The sequence below is a fragment of the Marmota flaviventris genome, chromosome 14 (assembly GCF_047511675.1).
Source record: "Marmota flaviventris isolate mMarFla1 chromosome 14, mMarFla1.hap1, whole genome shotgun sequence".
Lineage (NCBI taxonomy): Eukaryota > Metazoa > Chordata > Mammalia > Rodentia > Sciuridae > Marmota > Marmota flaviventris.
Window position 1 is genome coordinate 61704786 of NC_092511.1, and position 19091 is coordinate 61723876.

At 40.9% G+C, this 19091-nt stretch overlaps 1 protein-coding gene across 2 annotated transcripts in view; it reads right to left on the reverse strand.

Moving 5' to 3' along the window:
- The window catches only part of LOC139701810 (uncharacterized), a 32751-nt gene that overhangs the window by 3673 nt on the left and 9987 nt on the right, over positions 1-19091 (reverse strand). Inside the window, exons 3-5 of one of the 2 annotated variants that reach the window (XM_071601734.1) lie at positions 10996-11389; positions 9022-9097; positions 4217-4262 (exon numbers count right to left, since the gene is read on the reverse strand). In XM_071601734.1, coding sequence (XP_071457835.1) covers positions 4217-4262; positions 9022-9097; positions 10996-11389 — 516 coding nt within the window. The remainder of the gene's footprint in view (positions 1-4216; positions 4263-9021; positions 9098-10995; positions 11390-19091) is intronic. The other variant, XM_071601733.1, reaches the window with a different exon arrangement.

Here is a 19091-nt window from a genome sequence, read left to right on the forward strand (position 1 = left end):
CTCAGAGAAAATAATCAGGGTCAGTTTTTCTTTGTACCAAATCCTTCACAGAAGGAACCAAGGACTATATAGTATAATCACTTTGGATCTGTTGACTCTGTATTTAGTTACTTTCAGAGTCCCTTAACTTGAACTGATTAATATTAGAGTTAGAAAATACCAAACTCTAAATTTAGTAGATGGATCTAGCTACTACCTATACCATCAAGTTCTGAGAACCTACTTTTGGTAGGCCCTAGGAATATAAAATATACATAAGGCACAGAGTATATGTCCACAAAAAGTGTCCAATATCACTGTGGAGAGATGGAAGACACACAAAAAAAGATAAATAGCATTCTGATACTATGTACCATACAAGCACTAGGAATTTTGAGGAAGCAGAGATCAATGAATGGAGGCACTTAAAAGAATACATTACTAAGTGCTAATAAATCCATGAAGGAAATGCAACAGATTTAACCTGAGTCTTAATGAGAAGGACATAACAGTGGAGGGAAACTGCTTTAGGCATGAGCAAAGGAAGAGAATGGTACTCCACCTGGAACTTTTCAAGAACCACGACTGCACTGCAACAGGGCTGTGGCAGTTACCCATGCTGTGCATCAGAGGGGACCCTGGGGTTGGTCTCAGCATCTCTGCTTCACAGACCCCCCAGAAATGCACAGTAGCAGGCACAGTTGTGAGGGATTCAGGGAACACAAGAGAGATCATGCTGTGGTGGGAAGGGCCTTTGCTTGTGCAGATGTTTGACTTTCCACTGGGTGGAGTTGAAGGAGTGCCCCAGAATTGTGACAAGCTGTTTTCTCCTTTGGCAGACAAGGAATGAATTTAACCATTACCCACATTGTCATAACCAAGCAAAGTGCTGGGTCTGATTACTGCAACATGGAGAACAAAGAACTTTTCCTCATATAGAATCAACAGAGTCTCACCACACTGGGCTGGATTCATGGAAGCAAATCTGGGCTCTCTGAGGGTTCCTCACCTCTTCTATCTTTGTGTTATAAACATTGCTTGTTTCTTTCTTGGAACGGATTAAATTTACTTAATTTATTCTTTTTCTCTCCATTGGATACAGTTCTTCTATATCTGACTGCTTCTACTAAGAAATCGGCAACCTTTTCCAGAACCTCTAAAACTGCGGTTAGCTCCAGCTAATGTCCATCCTAAAAAAAATGGAATTCTCACTCAGTTTTACCTGGGCTAAATTCTGGTAGCTACGCTAAAGAACGTTGAAAAAAAGAGATGAGTCTTTCTGAATGTCTCAATCACAGTAGATCCCTCCCATTAGAACAGCTTCAGGGGCTGGGGATGTGGCTCAAGCGGTAGCGCGCTCGCCCGGCATGCGTGCGTCCCGGGTTCGATCCTCAGCACCACATACAAGCAAAAACGTTGTGTCCGCCAAAAAATAAAATATTAAAATTCTCTCTCTCTCTCTTTTTTCTCTTAAAAAAAAAAAAAAAAGATCAGCTTCAGAACTTCCCTGAATGCTTACAAAATATCCATTCGTGTGAGGTGCCTCCTCAGATGAGTTGTGTGAACAACTCTGTGCTACTTCACTATAGCAACTGTGTCAGAGATGAGTTGATCTTACTGGGGGGCTCTATCTTTGGTTAAGATACATTGCAAGAAGAATGTATTTGGTATAAAATGAAAAATTAGGAACACGGAGATAAGACTTTACCAACTTCCTGGACACTATGATCAGGGCACACTGCTTCCTATAGGAAGGGCTTTGTTCCTGTTTAAGATCCTTCCTCTCTGGGATGGCCTCTTTTGTTGGTCACAATTCCTTCAGCTCCTGAGCTGGATTCCTTTTAGTAGTTTCTCAGACATGAAGCCTCTTCTTTACATCAACATTTCTTTCAAGTGCAGTGATCTTCAGTCTGAAAGAGCCATTGCAAAACTGGCTGTTGTGGCTTTCTGTGGTCACTCGCATGAAACCAATGACAAGCAGTCCTCTAGAGACAACCTGGTAGATTCATGAACTCTATGTCTAAACTGATTCACTATGTAGGATGGCTGTCCACTACTGCAATGTCATTGGAGAGTAGCAGTACTTTCTTGTTGTACTTCATTTGGGATTTCTATGAGAAGGTATGTGAACACATATGTAAATTATGACCGCCCTTTAGTGGTATTATTTCCTCCTGGGATCTTCGACTCTGCACTCCTCAGGCTGGATACCAGTATACTGAACCAGCTCTGATATATTATGCACAGGTATCGTGAAAGTTTGACTGCTACAAATAAAACTGAGTTGGTTCAAATGGAAAATTAGACTCCTTTTTTAGCAGCAAGATCTATCTATGAACAATTTTATCATTACTTAACAACCATGGTTGGCTGCCTGTGCACATACAGACCCTTTGAGAAAGGAACATATATTGACCTCCAAATCCTAGAAAAACCTCTAGTAGTACACTACTACAATAGTTTAAATTTAGTCTACTGCCCTTCTCTATTAAGCTTTGCTGCTTCCTTTTCTGGTGCAGGAAAGTACAGAAGAAAGGACAATAAACATGAGCTGTCTTCGGGAAAAGAAATGGAACTGGTATTGGGAGCACTTATTCTCAGAGGGGTTACTCGGCTTGAAAGTCTTTATAGGAAGTAAGGTTTATCATTCTTCTGTCCCATGATCACAGCTGTCCCCTTATCAGAGAACACAACCACATGATAAAAGTTAAATGAATGTTGACATACAAATTGAACATGCCAGATTAAAATCCTTCCTGAATTCTAGAGAGGCCCAGTGGCTCAACTTGTGTTTCCCTATTCATTTCACTAACAGACTGCCATCTTCAAGGAATACTCAGAATGGCCTTCTGTCCATGGCTCAGGAGGGCCTTGGTGTGGCTAACTATATTTCATGATTTAGATTTTCAGCTCACTAGTAAAAACTGACATCCTCACCATGCTCTGCCTTCCACCAAATTATACATGAAGAGAGACATCTGCTTTGTGGTGGGATTTTCCACATTTTTGTAAACTAGGAGCTGCATAGTAGTAGATAATCCACAAACATAATCATGCAGAATACTTTTCTGCCTCTGTGAAACCAATGTAGATATTACCACGTTTTCTTAAACAGGAGCAACAGTACCAAATTAATAGGATACAACACATACGACTCTTAAGAGTCCTGAGTAGCTGATGGCCTCCTGGTAGGAATTTGTTGAGGAAAGAAGATGCGTCTGTTTATACAGATAGGCTTTCATGAAACTACTGTATGTGAGTGTATATGAATATGTATATATTTGCTTTTTAAATGTTCAGGCCTAAATACACTAACTGCAACTTTCCATTCAAAAGTAATACTGAGGCTTTTTATGAATTTCATATGAAGTAAACTGTCTTGTTGAAAATATAAATTTTGAGGGGCTGGGGTTGTACCTCAGTGGCAGAGAGCTTGCCTAGCATATGGGAGGTACTAAGTTCGATTCTCAGCACAGTAAATGAATAAAAATAAGTAAACAAATAAAGCCCACCATCAACTGAAATAGTATTTAAAAAAATAAATTTTTTCTTTACTACTACTGAATAACTCTCCTAGTCTTAAAAAAAAATCGTATCATTTGAGGAATGAACATGAATTTATTTATCATTGTCTTTATGGGCACATCCTTAACTTTCTTTAATTTCCTATTCATTCAAACAAAAACTATGTTATTGGATAACAGAAATCCCATTCATCCATTCATAAACTGAATTAATATGTATTGCACTCCTTACCATGTGCCAGGTATACTTCTGTGTGCTGGTTATACAGCTGTATCCCATATAATGTACCTGCTTTTATAGAGTTTACATCCCAGAGAAGAAGACTGACCAAAACATTATAAGCAATATATACCATCAGGTGCTAAGAAGAAAAAGCAGGGATTGGGGACAGAATGTGGAGGTGGTTAGGAAAGGTCTGTCTAAAGAGGCAATATAGGCAGAGAATCTCATAAGCATATAAGCCATGCCACTAGGAAAGAACATTCTGCAGAGAGGTTAAGGCAGTGAAAAGGCCCTGAATGTTAACTTATGTGGCATGTTAAGGAATAGCAGACGCTGGTGAGGATGCAGCATACTGATTAAGAAAAAAGAGTCATAAGAACTAGGGGAGAAAGTTAGAGATTATTTTATAAAAGGTCCATTTAGCCTGGTACGGATATGTAAATGAGGCCACTAGTGAGATTGAGAAGTAGAGTGGTACAATTTGGCTTACCTGTATGAAATATGAAGCTATAATGGGAAGGCAGGAATGAAGAGAACTGAGGGAAAAGCAGAGAGACCAATTAAGTTATTACTATATTCCAGGCAAGAGTCTTAGGCTAGTCTCACAGATGACGGACAAGTGGTTACATTTTGGATTCAGTCTGTTTTGAAGATTGAGAAATTAGGATTTTTTGATGACTTGTATATTAGGAGGAAGAAAAGAGAAGAGTAACAGATGAATCCTACATTTTTTTTTCCTGAACAACTAGGTAAATTCTGAGATAGAGATGAGGCAAACTGGAGGAAGGTTTGGAGAAGCATTGACTCGAGTTCTATTTTGCCCATGTGGGGTTCAAGAGGTTGAATAGAAAATTAAACTTCACAGTATAATTTAGGGCTTGAAAATTAATCTGGGAGTCATTAGGGAATAACCATGGCATTAGATAAAAATCACTTAATGCAGATGAAAAAGAGAAAATGGCAAAGGTCTGACCCCTGGGGAATTCCAACATTAAGAAGTAAAGAATACAAATAAAAAACAAAAAACTTACCACTGAACTAGATGAAAGATTGGTATGCTGCAGCGAGGTAACCAAAAGGTTTCACACAGGCGGAAATATTTCTATATGTTCTCATGTGTATGTAGAAGCTCAAAGAGTTGATCTCCCAAGAGAGAGACAAACACTGATTAGCAGAGGCTGGAAAGAGTTGGGGAGTGCAGTTTGGAGACAGGATGGTTTATAGGTGTAAGAGTGCTCTTCGGGGGAAAAAAAGTAATGTTTTATAGGGTAGGGAAACTGAGTTTGACAACAATGAACTGCATATTTCAAAATGACTCCTTATAAGGTTTTTGAATGTTCTCTAACACAGATATATACTTAAGATGTAATATACAGGCCACTTACCCTGATTGTTATACATAGTGTGTATACATATATATTGAAATATCACCCTGTATACCATAAATATCTTCAATTATGTATCAATTAAAATATTTCAAATCAAATAAAAAATTCAATTCCTCAAAATAAAGATGAAAAAAAAAAACAGAACTATGTACTCATCATGTTGTATAAGGAATCTTTTTTTTAATTAATTAATTTTATTTTTTGAACGTTTTTTAAATTTATATATGACAGCAGAATGCATTACAATTCTTATTACACACAGAGAACAATTTTTCCTATCTCTGGTTGAATACAAACTATATTCACACCAATTCATGTCTTCATACAAGTACTTTAGGATAATGATGTCCATCCATCACATTCACATTTCTAATCCCATGCCCCGTCCATTCCCCTCCCAACCCTCGGCCCTATCTAGAGTTCCTCTATTTCTCCCATGCTCCCCCATCCCTACACCACTATGAATCAGCCTTCTTATAACAGAGAAAACATTTGGCATTTGGTTTTTTCGGATTGGCTAACCTCACTTAGCATTATCTTCTCTAATCCATCCATTTACCTGCAAATGCCATGATTTTATTCTTTTTTTATCGCTGAGTAATATTGTATTGTGTATAAATGCCACAGTTTTTTATCCACTCATCTATGGAAGGGCATCTAGTTTGGTTCCACGTTTTAGCTATTGTGAATTATGCTGCTATAAATAAACATTGATCTGGCTGAGTCCCTGGAGTATGCTGTTTTTAAGTCCTTTGGATATAGACCAAAGAGAAATAAGAGAGCCTGAATAGGCAAAGCAATCCTTAGCAAGAAGAGTGAAGCAGGTAGCATCACTTTACTAGACCTTAAACTATACTACAGAGCAATAGTAACAAACATGGCAAGGTATTGGCACCAAAACAGACTTGTAGACCAAAGGTACAGAATAGAGGACACAGAGACAAACCCATACGAGACAAAGGCGCCAAAAACATATACTGGAGAAAAGATAGCCTCTTCAACAAACGGTGTTAGGAAAACTGGAAATCCATATGCAACAAAATGAAATTAAGTCCCTATCTCTCTCACCATGCACAAAACTCCACTCAAAGTGGATCAAGGACCTAGAAATGAAACCAAAGTCCCTGTGCCTAAAAGAAAGTAAGACCAAACCTATATCATGTAGGAATAGGCCCTGACCTCCTTTACCAGACTCCTATAGCGCAAGAAATGAAAATCAAGATTCAATAAATGAGATGGATGCAAACTGAAAAGCTTTTCTCAGAAAAAGAAACAACCAATGACGTGAAGCGAAAACCTTCAGAATGAAAACAAATTTTTATCACACGTAAATCAGAGCACGGATCTGTAGGATATCTAAAGAACTCAAAAAACTTAACACCACAAAAACAAATCCAAGACTCCTAAAGCATAAGAAATAAAATCAAGAATCAATAAATGGGATAAATTCAAACTGAAAAGTTTCTTTTCAGCAAAAGAAACAATCAGTGAGGTGAAGAGAGAGCCTACAGAATGGGAGCAAATTTTTACCACACGCAAATCAGAGCACTAATCTCTAGGATATCTAAGAAGTCAAAAGCTTAACACCAAAAAAACAAATCCAAGACTCCTAAAGTGTCTTCAGATTGGGAGAAAATCTTTACCACATGCACCTCAGATAAAGGATTAATCTCTAGGAAATATAAAGAACTCAAAAAACTAGACACCAAATAAATAAATACATAAACCAAATAACCCAATCAATAAGTGGGCTAAGGAAATGAACAGAAGATAATCCTAAGTGAAGTTAGCCAATCCCAAAAAACCAAATGGCCAACGATTTCTCTGATATCAGGAGGCTGACTCACAGTGGGGTGGGGGGGAGGAGCATGGGAGAAATAGAGGAATTCATCATTATCCAAAGTAGATGTATAAAGACACTATTGGTGTCAACATACTTTATATACAACCAGAGATATGAAAACTTGTGCTGTGTATGTGTAATAAGAATTGTAATGCATTCTGCTGTCATTTATTTCATCTCACTCCCATCAGAATGGCAATCGTCAAGAATACAGGCAACAATAAATGTTGGAGAAAATGTGGTGAAAAAAGGTAAACTCATATACTGCTGGTGGAACTGCAAATTGGTACAACCACTCTGGAAAACAGTATAGAGATTCCTCAGAAAATTGGGAATGGAAGCACCGTTTCACTCAGCTATCCCCCTCTTTGTTTATACCCAAAGGACTTAAAATCAGTGTACTCTTGTGACGCAGCCACATCAATGTTTATAGCAGCTCCATTCCCAATAGCTACACTATGGAACCAACCGAGGTATCCCTCAATAGATGAAGGCATAAAGAAATGGTGGTTTCTTAAAGCAGAGTAATATACACAACGGAATATAACTCTGCAATAAAAGAGAATACAATCATGGCATTTGCAGGTAAATGGATGGAGTTGGAGAATACCATCCTAAGTGAAGTAATCCAATCCCCAAAAACAAAAGGCCAAAAGTTTTCTCTGATATGTGGATGCTGATCCATAATGGGGTTGGGAGGTAGCATGAGAGGAATGGAGGAAGTTTAGATAGGGCAAAGGGAGGGAGGGAGAGGTAAGGGGCAGGGATTAGGAAAGATGGTGGAATGAGATGGACATTATTACCCTAAGTACATGTATGAAGACATGAATTGTGTGATTCTACTTTGTGTACAACCAGAGACATGAAAAATTGTGCTCTATATGTGTACTATGACTTGAAAAGCATTCTGTTGTCATGTTAACAAATTAGAATAAATAAATTTTTAAAAAAACTGCAGAAAACAGTGGAAGATGTTTCTTAATGTTATTGTGAAAATAAGTAATTTGGCTGAATTCCATAGGACATCCATTCAAAGGAAAGACATTGTTGAAGAACCTACTCCATGTTTCCACTCTGGTTACAGCTAGCCATGCTTTTAAATACACTGGTGTATGAAGCGCCGGCACACAGGGTCACAGGCATAAGCAGACAAGACACCAAGCAGCTATGTCACTGCATAGGAAGTTGCAAAAGCTGTGTATCCTGGACAATATGTGGGAATTCTTCAAATTCAACCCAAATAGCTATAATTTCATAAATAATAGCACTGTATAGAATAATCCTTCCATGGCATGGCTCTGAGAGATAAGAAGTAGGAGATAAAAAGGCCTATTTTTTTTTCCTACTCCAGGAATGTGATCTAATATAGTGGCTAGGCACATAAGCAATGAAGTTCATATGAATGCTCTCCTCCCAAACACCCAGTTCTGGCTCTGTGGCACTGTGAACCATATGGATGCATGAGTTGTGACTCATAAGTCCCAGAAACAGCCACAAATAAGGGTTCCATTATTTGCACATGTGTAAAACCACAGTAAAATGGGTGGAGATGGCAGAGTCAATGTCCCCAAGTAACTTACAGAGGCCAATTGTAGCATGATTCTGAGTAGCTACATCCCCAAAGAACCACTCCCAGCTAAAAAGCTCTTCACCACAGAATGTCACAGCTTGATGACACCCTAACTCTGAAGAGTCCATGCTACTCATCTGCTGGCCACAACAACCCAACTCTCTGATGGCCATGTGGCCTATGCGGCCACCAAAGAGTAAAAGAGCACTCCTTGTCTTCAGGTTCCTACCTGGAAGGGAGGATACCAGGACTTTTAACCCATACCGCAAAAAGAAACCTATGTTTATGATGTGTATATTATTAGGAAAGTTTGTTTTTTAACAACTTCATAGTGAACAATTTGTATTAAATAAATTTTCATCTTCTGTTAAAATATACATCTGTAGCTATGTATATTAAAATTCTATATTAATTTGAAAAGGGAAAAGAATGCAAAACCAGTATTCTATACTGAATTTAGATTGCTGAAAGAATACAAAATTAACTTTTCTTACCTTTTGCAAAAGAACTTTGAAAGCAATGAATCCAGTCTCAGGCATCCTCTGTCCAACTGGGAGGTGGTCTTTCCACCTAGTGGATATGTTTTTGTTAGTCAAACTATATGTTAGCCTTTTCTCCCTACACAGAATAAAGGCTTCTGGAATACCACAGTCATAGCCCACAGAGCATGTCCCTATTCTCTGCTTCTCATTCTGCCACTTAACTTATTCATCCCTGCCTGATAGTAACCCATAAATTCCTTCTTCCCATCTGCCCATATGGAAAACAGATCCAAGGCAACAGAACAAAGGTCTCCAGAAATAAGCAATATCTATAATCAGATGGTCAGAACTTCTGTATCCCTGACAAAAGCTAACACCAGCACCAAATACCGAAGTGTTATTAAAACAAACACAGAACAATAGTTTAAATGCAATTCTTTCACTATAAACGATGTTTTAGTTTTCATACAACTGATGGCATCAAATTCAATCGGTAGAGAATTTAAACTTTATGTTTCAAGAGAAAACTTCCAAAAGAAAGGGACTGTGAACTTCTCTTGAAAATACTAGGAGTCGACCTGAAAAGTAATATTTGCGCTCACTTCTACAGTACAAGTTAAAATTAACTGTAGTTAATTCAATACAATCTGAAGCACAGAAAGTCAAGAGTAGCAAGAAATGGGGCTGGGGAGGCAGAGAGGATCCCAGACCATACAGGACCCTATAGACCATGTAAGGAGATTTCTTTTATTCTCAAAATAATGCTTTAGTCTGATGTCTATCAGAACTATGAACTTTTTCCTATTCCATTTCAATTTCAAGATGGTTTGGGTGCTGAGGCTAAACTTATGAGCATTTATCTCCTAAGCTATGAACCCACACTTATTTTTATTTTATTTTTTAAATTTTGAGACAAGGTCTGAATAAATTGCTGAGCCTGGCTTGGAACTTGCGATCTACCTTCCTTGGGTCTCGTAAGTAGCTGGGATTACAGCCATGTACCACTGTGCCTGGCTCAATTTCAATTTTTTGTAATGACCTATTTAAAAGATTTGTGCAAAGAACATACTGGAAGAATGTAACAATAGATCTATGGACACCACTGGACTCCACTGCAATAGGTCAGGCAAGACCTGCATTATGATGTTGAAGGAGAAAAGCTGCCCAATACAAAACATATTCAGGAGATCAAATGAAAGGGACTTGATGTAAGGTTGGAAAGGAAGAGAGGAAGCTTGGAAGGTTTCAAGAAGTAAACTGTTTCATAGCAAATATGAACAGAGTCTCAACACTAACCATCTGGAAGTCTACAGGAAGATCTCTCAGGTGACACCTGTCAGGAAGCACCAGTTTGACTTCCCCAATTCCTGGAAATAATGCAAAACCACTTTTCATGAAAGGTCTCAAGCAGATTCTGAAAAAGCCATTCAAATTTATTTTCTTTTATTTATTTATTTACTTGGTACTGGGGATTGAACTGAGGGGCCCTCTGCCACATCCCCAGCCCTATTTTGTACTTTATTTAGAGACAGGATCTCACTGAGTTCCTTAGCGCCTCGCTATTGCTGAGGCTGGCTTTGAACTCCGGATCCTCCTTTCTCAGCCTCCTGAGCCGCTGGGATTACAGGCGTGCACTACAGCGCCTGGCTGAAATTTAAATCTTTTTATTCATATATTCTGTGGTTGAATCGAGGAGAGGTTCAATTTGGATGATTAAGGAGCATCCCCAAAACCAAGTCCCGTCTCAAAGCACTAGTTGACCCGAGGAGCAATGGACGCTCTGTCTCCCTTTTAAAAGGGTGGGCGAATTCACTGACCTCTATGTCTTTCAGCTTCTGCAGGTGGCGCAGCCAGGGTCAAAGTCTCTAATCCCAGCTTGGCCCATGTGCCAAGCTCGCTACAGCGACAGTGAGAGGCTAAGACACAAGACATGGAGCCCACGCCCAGAAGCGAGAAGGGCCATCCCCAGCACCCAGGGCGTACTACCTTTTCGCGATGCGGTTTCCATCCTTCCTCTTTGCTGAGAGATGTCCAGAAAAGTCGGGTGCCCGGCCCCAGCCACTGCGGCCATGACGCCATTGACTAATGTGGGCACCAAGAAGCCGTCCACCCAATGCCAGCGAGTCAAAGGGTTGAAGACATCTGTAGGTTCCCTGTGCCAGAATGAGATGCCGGTCTGAACTGCAGCTACCCACACAGTGCCCGGGAGTAGCCACTGCGCCTTCGCCACCGCCCTTCGTGATGGCGTCACAGACCTGTTTGCTGAGTCGCTAGGTTGACAAACAGGACTTTGGCGACGACAGCGCCATCCATGGCCGGAGGCCTGTAGCACAGGTCTGTGAGTTTCTGTGAGTACTTCAGAGTTCAAATGGTACAGGACCTGAAATAAAAAATTAGGTCCCTCTGCACCCAGTTCCTGATGTGTTCTTGGAGATGTGTCCCAGTGTTTACATTTACATTTTGTGTCTCTTATAGATATTTGTATTTTCACATATATGTGTATCCTCTACAGCATAGGATATGTTCTCTACGATGTGCCTAGAATATTGATTTTTCTCCATTTATACTTATATCCTTCCAAGTTTTTTAATGACCATAGAGAATTGCATGGACTATAAGTAACATAACTGAAAATAACAGCATTCACTTCACCAGTCCCATATGGATGGACCTCTATTACAAGCTTTTGGTTTGGGTTTGGGTCTTCTGTTACAGACCATGCAATGCAATATCCTTACACATAAGTACAACTATACCTAGAAATAGAAATAGAAATTCCTAGAAATAGAATTTCTGAAATTAAGGATACACAACTTTAAATTTAGAAGGATACTGCTTAATCTAACAAAATTGTGTCAGCCTACACTCCTATTCATAGACAGACTTTTCCTCAGTTACTATTACATAATAGGTATCATGCTAAAGTAGGTAACACTTATGTTTTAGCAAATTCCAAAAACAAACCAAAACAGACTTAAGAATGCAGCTCAGTGCAATATCTGCACATACTTATCAGGCACCAGGACTCAACATGTTAGGAAAACTCTGAATTCACCTACAATTAGAAGAGCAAAGAACAGTGTGTCTCAAGACAGAAAAAAGTACTAAATTACAGATTAAACCGCAGATAATTATGATAGTTATCTTATTCAAAAGTATATAAATCCAGACTGCTCCTGTAATGGGTGGCCATTTTCGAACCCAGAAAGTGTGTCCACCTGATGCCTGAATCCACAGCTAAATAAAGGCTTTGCTGAATTCATGAGGTCTGCACCTGTCCCCATCCCCCTCCCAACCTGCTCCTTTTCTCAGTCACATGAAATGACCCATGAGACCTTAGAAGTGACCACTGAACATCTTTCACTCCTTTGGCCCAGCTCATGCAGCTACTGCTGAATCTTTAAACTGACTCACAGACTCATACATCTCTTCCTCATTCACTAATCCAGAAATAGCAGATGAACCCAATCCTTACAGATTCTGGGGTCTCACTGGCCCCACATCAGACTCCTCTCCTCAAAGTCCCACAATTCCCCCATCTAACCTCCCGCCCCCGCTCAAACCTCACACTTATACTCTACCTCCTCCCTGCCATCACCTCCTCTACAAGATTCAAAATCCGTAAGAGTGCAACACGTGTTCCCTCTCACAGAAGTGGCAGGGGCTGAAGGGATGGTCCAAGTTCATGTCACCATTTCTCTGACAGCTTTGTCACAAACAGAGGCAGAGTAGGCTCATTTTCTGAAAACCCTACTAAGTACAGGAAAGAGTTCATAAAGTAGGTAACACTTATGTTTTAGCAAATGCCAAATTCCAAAAACTGAACTTGAATATTAAACTTGGCTGAAGGGATGGTCCAAGTTCATGTCACCGTTTCTCTGACAGCTTTGTCACAAACAGAGGCAGAGTAGGCCTTCCACCCTGACTCCTGATGAACATGCTCATATTTCACAGGTGGCTAAACCATGTCAATCTCCTCTATGCCCAAATTCCCCTTATCCATCCTGCACAGGGGCTGCCATTCCTACAGCTGAACCTGATGGGACATATCAGCCTCAAAACTCTGGGGTCATCAGACACCAGCACATGATTATTTGCCTCCTTTAAGGCATGACAAAAATACTCATACATAGGTTATTTTCATCAGGTCCCTGAGTAATTTAAAAGGCAATTTTTCAGGGACCTGATAAAAACCCCACCCTCTTTTTGGCCTGGCTTACTGAGGCTGTTACCAAATATACCAACCTAGACCTGGATACTCCTGGTGGCACTCTCTTTCTCCATTTTAACTTTATCAGTGGGTCTGCACCTGATATCCATAAAACACTTAGAAAGTCAGAAAAGGGCCCCGAGACCCCACTACAGCAGCTTCTAGATACTACTTTCAAGGATTTTTAAAAATAGGGAAGACAAAGCCAAAAACAAGAGAGATAAATGTCTTTAAACTAAATATCAGCTACTGGCCTAAGCCATCCAGAGCCCTAAAAATGCCACTGTGAGGCTGGGGATATAGCTCAGTTGGTAGAGTGCCTGCCTCCCATGCACAAAGCCCTGGGTTGAATCCCCAGCACCAAAGAAAAAGCGCCCCTGTCACTCGTGGTCCCGAGTAATACACCTCCTGGATCCTGCTTCCGATGTGGCTGGACTGGATATTGGGCAAAATCTTGCCTTAACCCAAGGCCTCCGACCAAGCCCTATTGCAACTGTAGGCAATGGGGACACTGGAAGGCGAACTGTCCTCAGGCAAGGACACCATTCCCCTTGGTGCAGCTATCTACTTCCCTTTTCCCATTCACTGAGTTTCTAGAATGTGGGGACCTGGGCTCCACTGCCCCTATCACCTTAGATTGTACGTCTGAGGAGCCCCAGGTTACAGGGTGAGTGAACAGCCATGCAGTTTCATTTTTTATTGACACAGGGGCAAGCCTTTCACTTTTCACTCAATGCCATGGACCCACATTTTAATTCAGACACTCCCATTATGGGAGTTTCAGGAACCCCTACATATCCACTAAAGACACTCCAGTTTTTTGCACAATTCGATCCTTCTCATTATCCATTCTTTATAGTTATGCCACGTTGCCCTGCTCCCTACTGGGACAGTATCTGCTCCACAAAATAAAAGCCTAAATCATCTTCCCCCCTTTAAACTCCACAACCATCTTCTTAATACATTCTGGCCAGATCTAGTCCCTGAGTCTCCTAAGCGTCCTGATTGTACTTTGCCCATTGGAATGAACCCCACAGTCTAGGATACTTCTCAACCTAAAATAGCTAAACATCACTCCCCTGTTCATATCCAACTAAAAGATACCACTCACTATATTCCCTTCCCCAATATCCATTAACTCCCTGACTCTCAGAAGTTTAAAGCACATCAATCATCTCCCACTTATTACAGGTCCATCTCCTCATACCAACCAACTTTCCTCACTCCTTCCCCATACTCAGAGTAAAGAAACCCAATGGCCAATTCTGGCTAGTACAGAAGGTCATAAAAATCACTGCATCAAGTGTTCCCACATATCCTGCAGTAACCAGTCCCTATACCCTTATCTCATATTCCAGCCTCCACCACACATTTCTCAGTGCTCCACCTGAAAGCTACCTTGTTCACTATTCCCCTCCATCCTGCCTCGAGCTCACTTATGTCTTTACCTGGACTGACCCAGGCACTAATATGTCTCAGCAGCTCACCTGGGCTCTTCTCCCACAGGGCGTCCGCATAGCCCCCACAACTTAGGAAAGGCTCTCCAACAAGATCTGGCAACCTTAAATTTATCCCCCAGCCATTTCATACAACATGTAGATGATCTCTTGCTCAGTAGCCCATCCCCCAAAATCTCCAAACATCACCAACACCCTACTTAATGCCCTGTCCTCCTAGGGTACAAGGTCTCTCAATCTAAGACCCTGCTCTGCTCCCCTCAAGTGCAATAGTTAGATATCCTACTGACCCCCCAACTCCCATACAATACACCAGAATGACTCCAAGCCTTAAAGAACATTCCCCTACCTTACACTAAAAGAGATAGGCTTTCCCTCTTTGGCCTTTTTCATTATTTTCACATCTGGATAATTCTCTCTCATAGCCAAACCCTTTTATGAAGCCTCAAAAGGGAATCTTTTAGATCTTCTTCCATCTCCCCATTTCTTTTCTTCCACCATTTCTACTCTCCAGAATTCTCTTCTGGAATCCTTAACTCTTACCTATCCCTAATAAGCCTTTCTTCCTGGCACTCCACTCTGGCAAAGAAGACAAAGGAGTCCTTGGGACTTCTTCACCAGGAGTCAGGGAACATCCCCCTCCCCAGGACATTCTCATCCAAACAATTAGACTTAGTTTATCAAAGCTGGCCCAATGCCTCAAGGTTTTAGAGACTGCAGCTCTACTGATCCCTGAGGCCAGAAAATTTGCATTATATCAACCTTTTACTATTCTTACCACATACTCCCTCCCTTTCAGAACTTCTCAGCTGTTGGTCATTTCTCTCCATTCCACCAACATTCCCCCAACCAAAGTCCAATGACTGCATGTACAACTCCTGGATCCCCTAACTTCCTAGCAGCAAGACTCCCTATTAAACCCTGTACTCTTCTCCCAACAAAAAACCCTCTGCCCCTGTGATTTCTCACTCTTGTCTTGATAACCTTCATTTTCTTTAATATTTATTTTTTAATCATACTTGGACACAATACCTCTATTTCATTTATTTATTTTTATATGGTGCTGAGGATCAAACCCAGGGCCCTGCCTGGGCGAGGTGAGCATTCTACCCCTGAGCCACAACCCCAGCCCCATCCTTGATTTCTTAATGAACCCCTTTTCACATATAAATGATCAGCCAATCCCTGACTCCCCAGACTGGTTCATAAATGGAAGCTCCCAGAAAGAATCCCTGTAGGATATAGAAAATGACAAACTCCAAAATACTGTGGCATGGGAAGAGGGAATAAAGAAGAAAGCAGCACATGGATGGCATTGATCATTTCCCACTGCATTATTTCCCAGTGACATAAAAATCCCTAGAAAGGAAGCCAGAGCATTGATCCTTTCCCAAATAAATCTTTTCCCAGTAACACTACAATGGAACCCTTAAGGGAAAGAGTTAAACACTGAATGCTGACCCCAGACCCACCATTTTTCTCCAAGTAAAAACACTGTACAGTAAAAACAAATTTTCAAATTCTCCCAAACCTATTTCCCGAGTACTCGTTAGTTAAGTCACCTTTCTGTAACCTACATAAGCATTGATTCCCCGTTGGGCCCATGGCTCTTTGTCCACCTTCTGAGAAGTGGGTCCATCAGAGGCAGCACTCTGTTCCTGCATAAAAGCTGTGCTGATCCATGAAGTTTGTATCCAGCCTGGTCCTTTTGTGCTAACAGTCCCCATAACTTGCAGGCTATGCTATACTTCAAGGAAAGATTACAGCAGATTCTTCTTTGGTCCTCACCCATTTATTTGAGGCGGCTTCCATCCTCTCAGGTACCATATTTCAACAAGCGGAACTTGCTGCTCTCACTCAAGTTTTATCATCAGCCAGAAACAAATCAATCAATATTTTCACTGATTCCAAATACACTTATAACATAATTCATTCTAACATCCTAATCTGCAGGGAAAGAGGTTTTCTTCCTCAGGCAGGAATTCTTAATATTACATAAGAAATCTAATTGAAGCTGCTGCTTTATTCCACAAGATGGCAGCGTTGCACTGTAAAGGACATCAGGCTGGCAAGGGATACATTACCTTAGGAAATAATACAGGGGACTAGCTAGTGAAGCAGGCTGCTCTCTCTTCACCACCACCCTCAATCATCGCAAGCCTCTATGCCCACAAAACTCCACTTTCTCCCTGATGAAACTAAAGTCCTATTAGGTTTCCCTGATATGCACGCCCTCCAATGATTCCTGAAGAATTCACTAAATTCAGTATCTCCAACAAGTTCCTCAATCCTACACCACTTGTCTCAAGGACAACCCCAACCCCAAGGTGACACCACACCCATTTCTGACACAGCAAGCTAGGGAGACCTTCCTGACAAGGACTGGCAACTGGACTTCATCCACATGTCCCCTGTAAGAAAAACAAATATCTCCTAGACTCAGTAGACACCTTTACTGGATGGATCAAAGCCTTTCCTGCTAACAATAAGAAAGCTTTTACCACTGCAACACAATTTCCCAAGCAATAATTCCATGTTTTGATTTGCCTGCCTCTCTCCAGTCTGATATAGGCCCCCAAGTTACTTTCTTTATTACCCAAGAATTGGCTAAATTTTAAATATAAAATGGAATTTCCACATTCCCTATCATCTGCAGTCCTCAGGAAAGGTTGAAAGGACAAATAGGACCTTAAAGGCAACCTTAACCAAATTATGTAGAAACATTCCTTGAATTTGATTAAGCTCCTACCTTTGGCCCTTATGTGGATCCAGGCACTGCCCGAAAAAAACTCTTATGATCAGCCCCTTTGAACTTCTTTATGGGAGACCCCTCATTCCCCCCCACCATTCAACCTCAACCACCTAGCATTGCTCCCGATGTCAGAAAAGGCCTCTTACCTCACCTCAGGGATTCCCTCTAGAAATATGCCCACACTCATCTTCCCACACCCAATCTTCAGGGGCCCCTCCTCCTATTTCCATAGGGGACTTAGTTTTGCCTCAAAATCCAACCTGTAATCCCCTTACAAAAAAAAAAAAAAAGAAAATGAAGGGGCCCTTTTAAAGTGATTCTGACCACATCCACGACAGCCAAAATACACGGCCACCCATCCCAAATTCATTTAAGCAATTTCAAATCTGTTCCTGCTAATGCCACTTATCATTCTGTTCTCACAGGCCTCACCCAACTACACATGACCTACCTTCCAGCCATTCCTGCGGAAACCACTGACCCTCACACCCAGAATCTTAGAGTTGTTCTCTCAGATAACCTTCTACCTTTTTTAAAATATTTTTTTAGTTATACTTGGGCTCAATACCTTTATTTTATTTCTTTATTTACACATGGTGCTGAGGATCAAACCTAGTGCCTCTCATGTGCTAGGTGAGTGCTCTACTGCTGAGCCAAAACCCCAGCCTCTACTACCTTTTCTTAATAGCACTCAGGAGTCAAATTAAATTCATCATATTTACTCCCCCTTCATCTTTCAACTCTTCAAACATTGAAACTCATTTGAGATCCCTGGCTTCAAGGAACATTCATTGTTCTGACCCCCACCCAAATTTATTTCCTCTCCTTGTGTTTTCCACATATCATCTTTAACTTCACAAACTGCCACACCAGACCAGAAACAGCAGAGACAAGAAGTGGATGATGTACTCAGTGAGAATCCTCTCTCTACAGGCAAAAATATTAATTTCTTGAGCCTGGAAGACAAGCCCCGGGCCATGGGGTTAGGTTAAGAGAGATAACTGAAGGAAAACAGGTTCATTATTCCTATTAGATGTTCCTCATGCTGGTCTTCAAAATATGCACAACTGCCAGCATGGCTAGAAACACAAAGGCTTACAGGGCCCACATTCTACAGCCTGTCACTGCTCACCCAGTAACATGGTTTGATCCTCCCCCTTCAATCTATCTTAATTCCAAGCCTTTTGCCTGGTCCTTTCTTGACTACCAGCTCCTCCCAAAAATGTTTGTTCAATTATTCAGGACTATTTTCCTGACCCCCTCTTTGCATTTCTCACAGAAACTCATATTGTTATCACACTGGGCCTCAAAATTTGGCTAATATATATCCAAAAATAACAGGATCAAGAGGCCAGGCTTATTTTCCTCCCTGGCAGAGACTCACCTGAATGCCAGGAAGTTAATGTTTTTTTTTTTTTTTTTTTTAAGAAAGAGTGGGAGAGAGAGAGAGAGAGGAGAGAGAGAGAGAGAGAATTTTTTAATATTTATTTTTTAGTTCTCGGCAGACACAACATCTTTGTTTGTATGTGGTGCTGAGGATCGAACCCGGGCCGCACGCATGCCAGGCGAGCGCGCTACTGCTTGAGCCACATCCCCAGCCCCAGGAAGTTAATGTTAATTACTCATTAAGCAGACCATATGCTCTTACCATTGGCACAGAAAT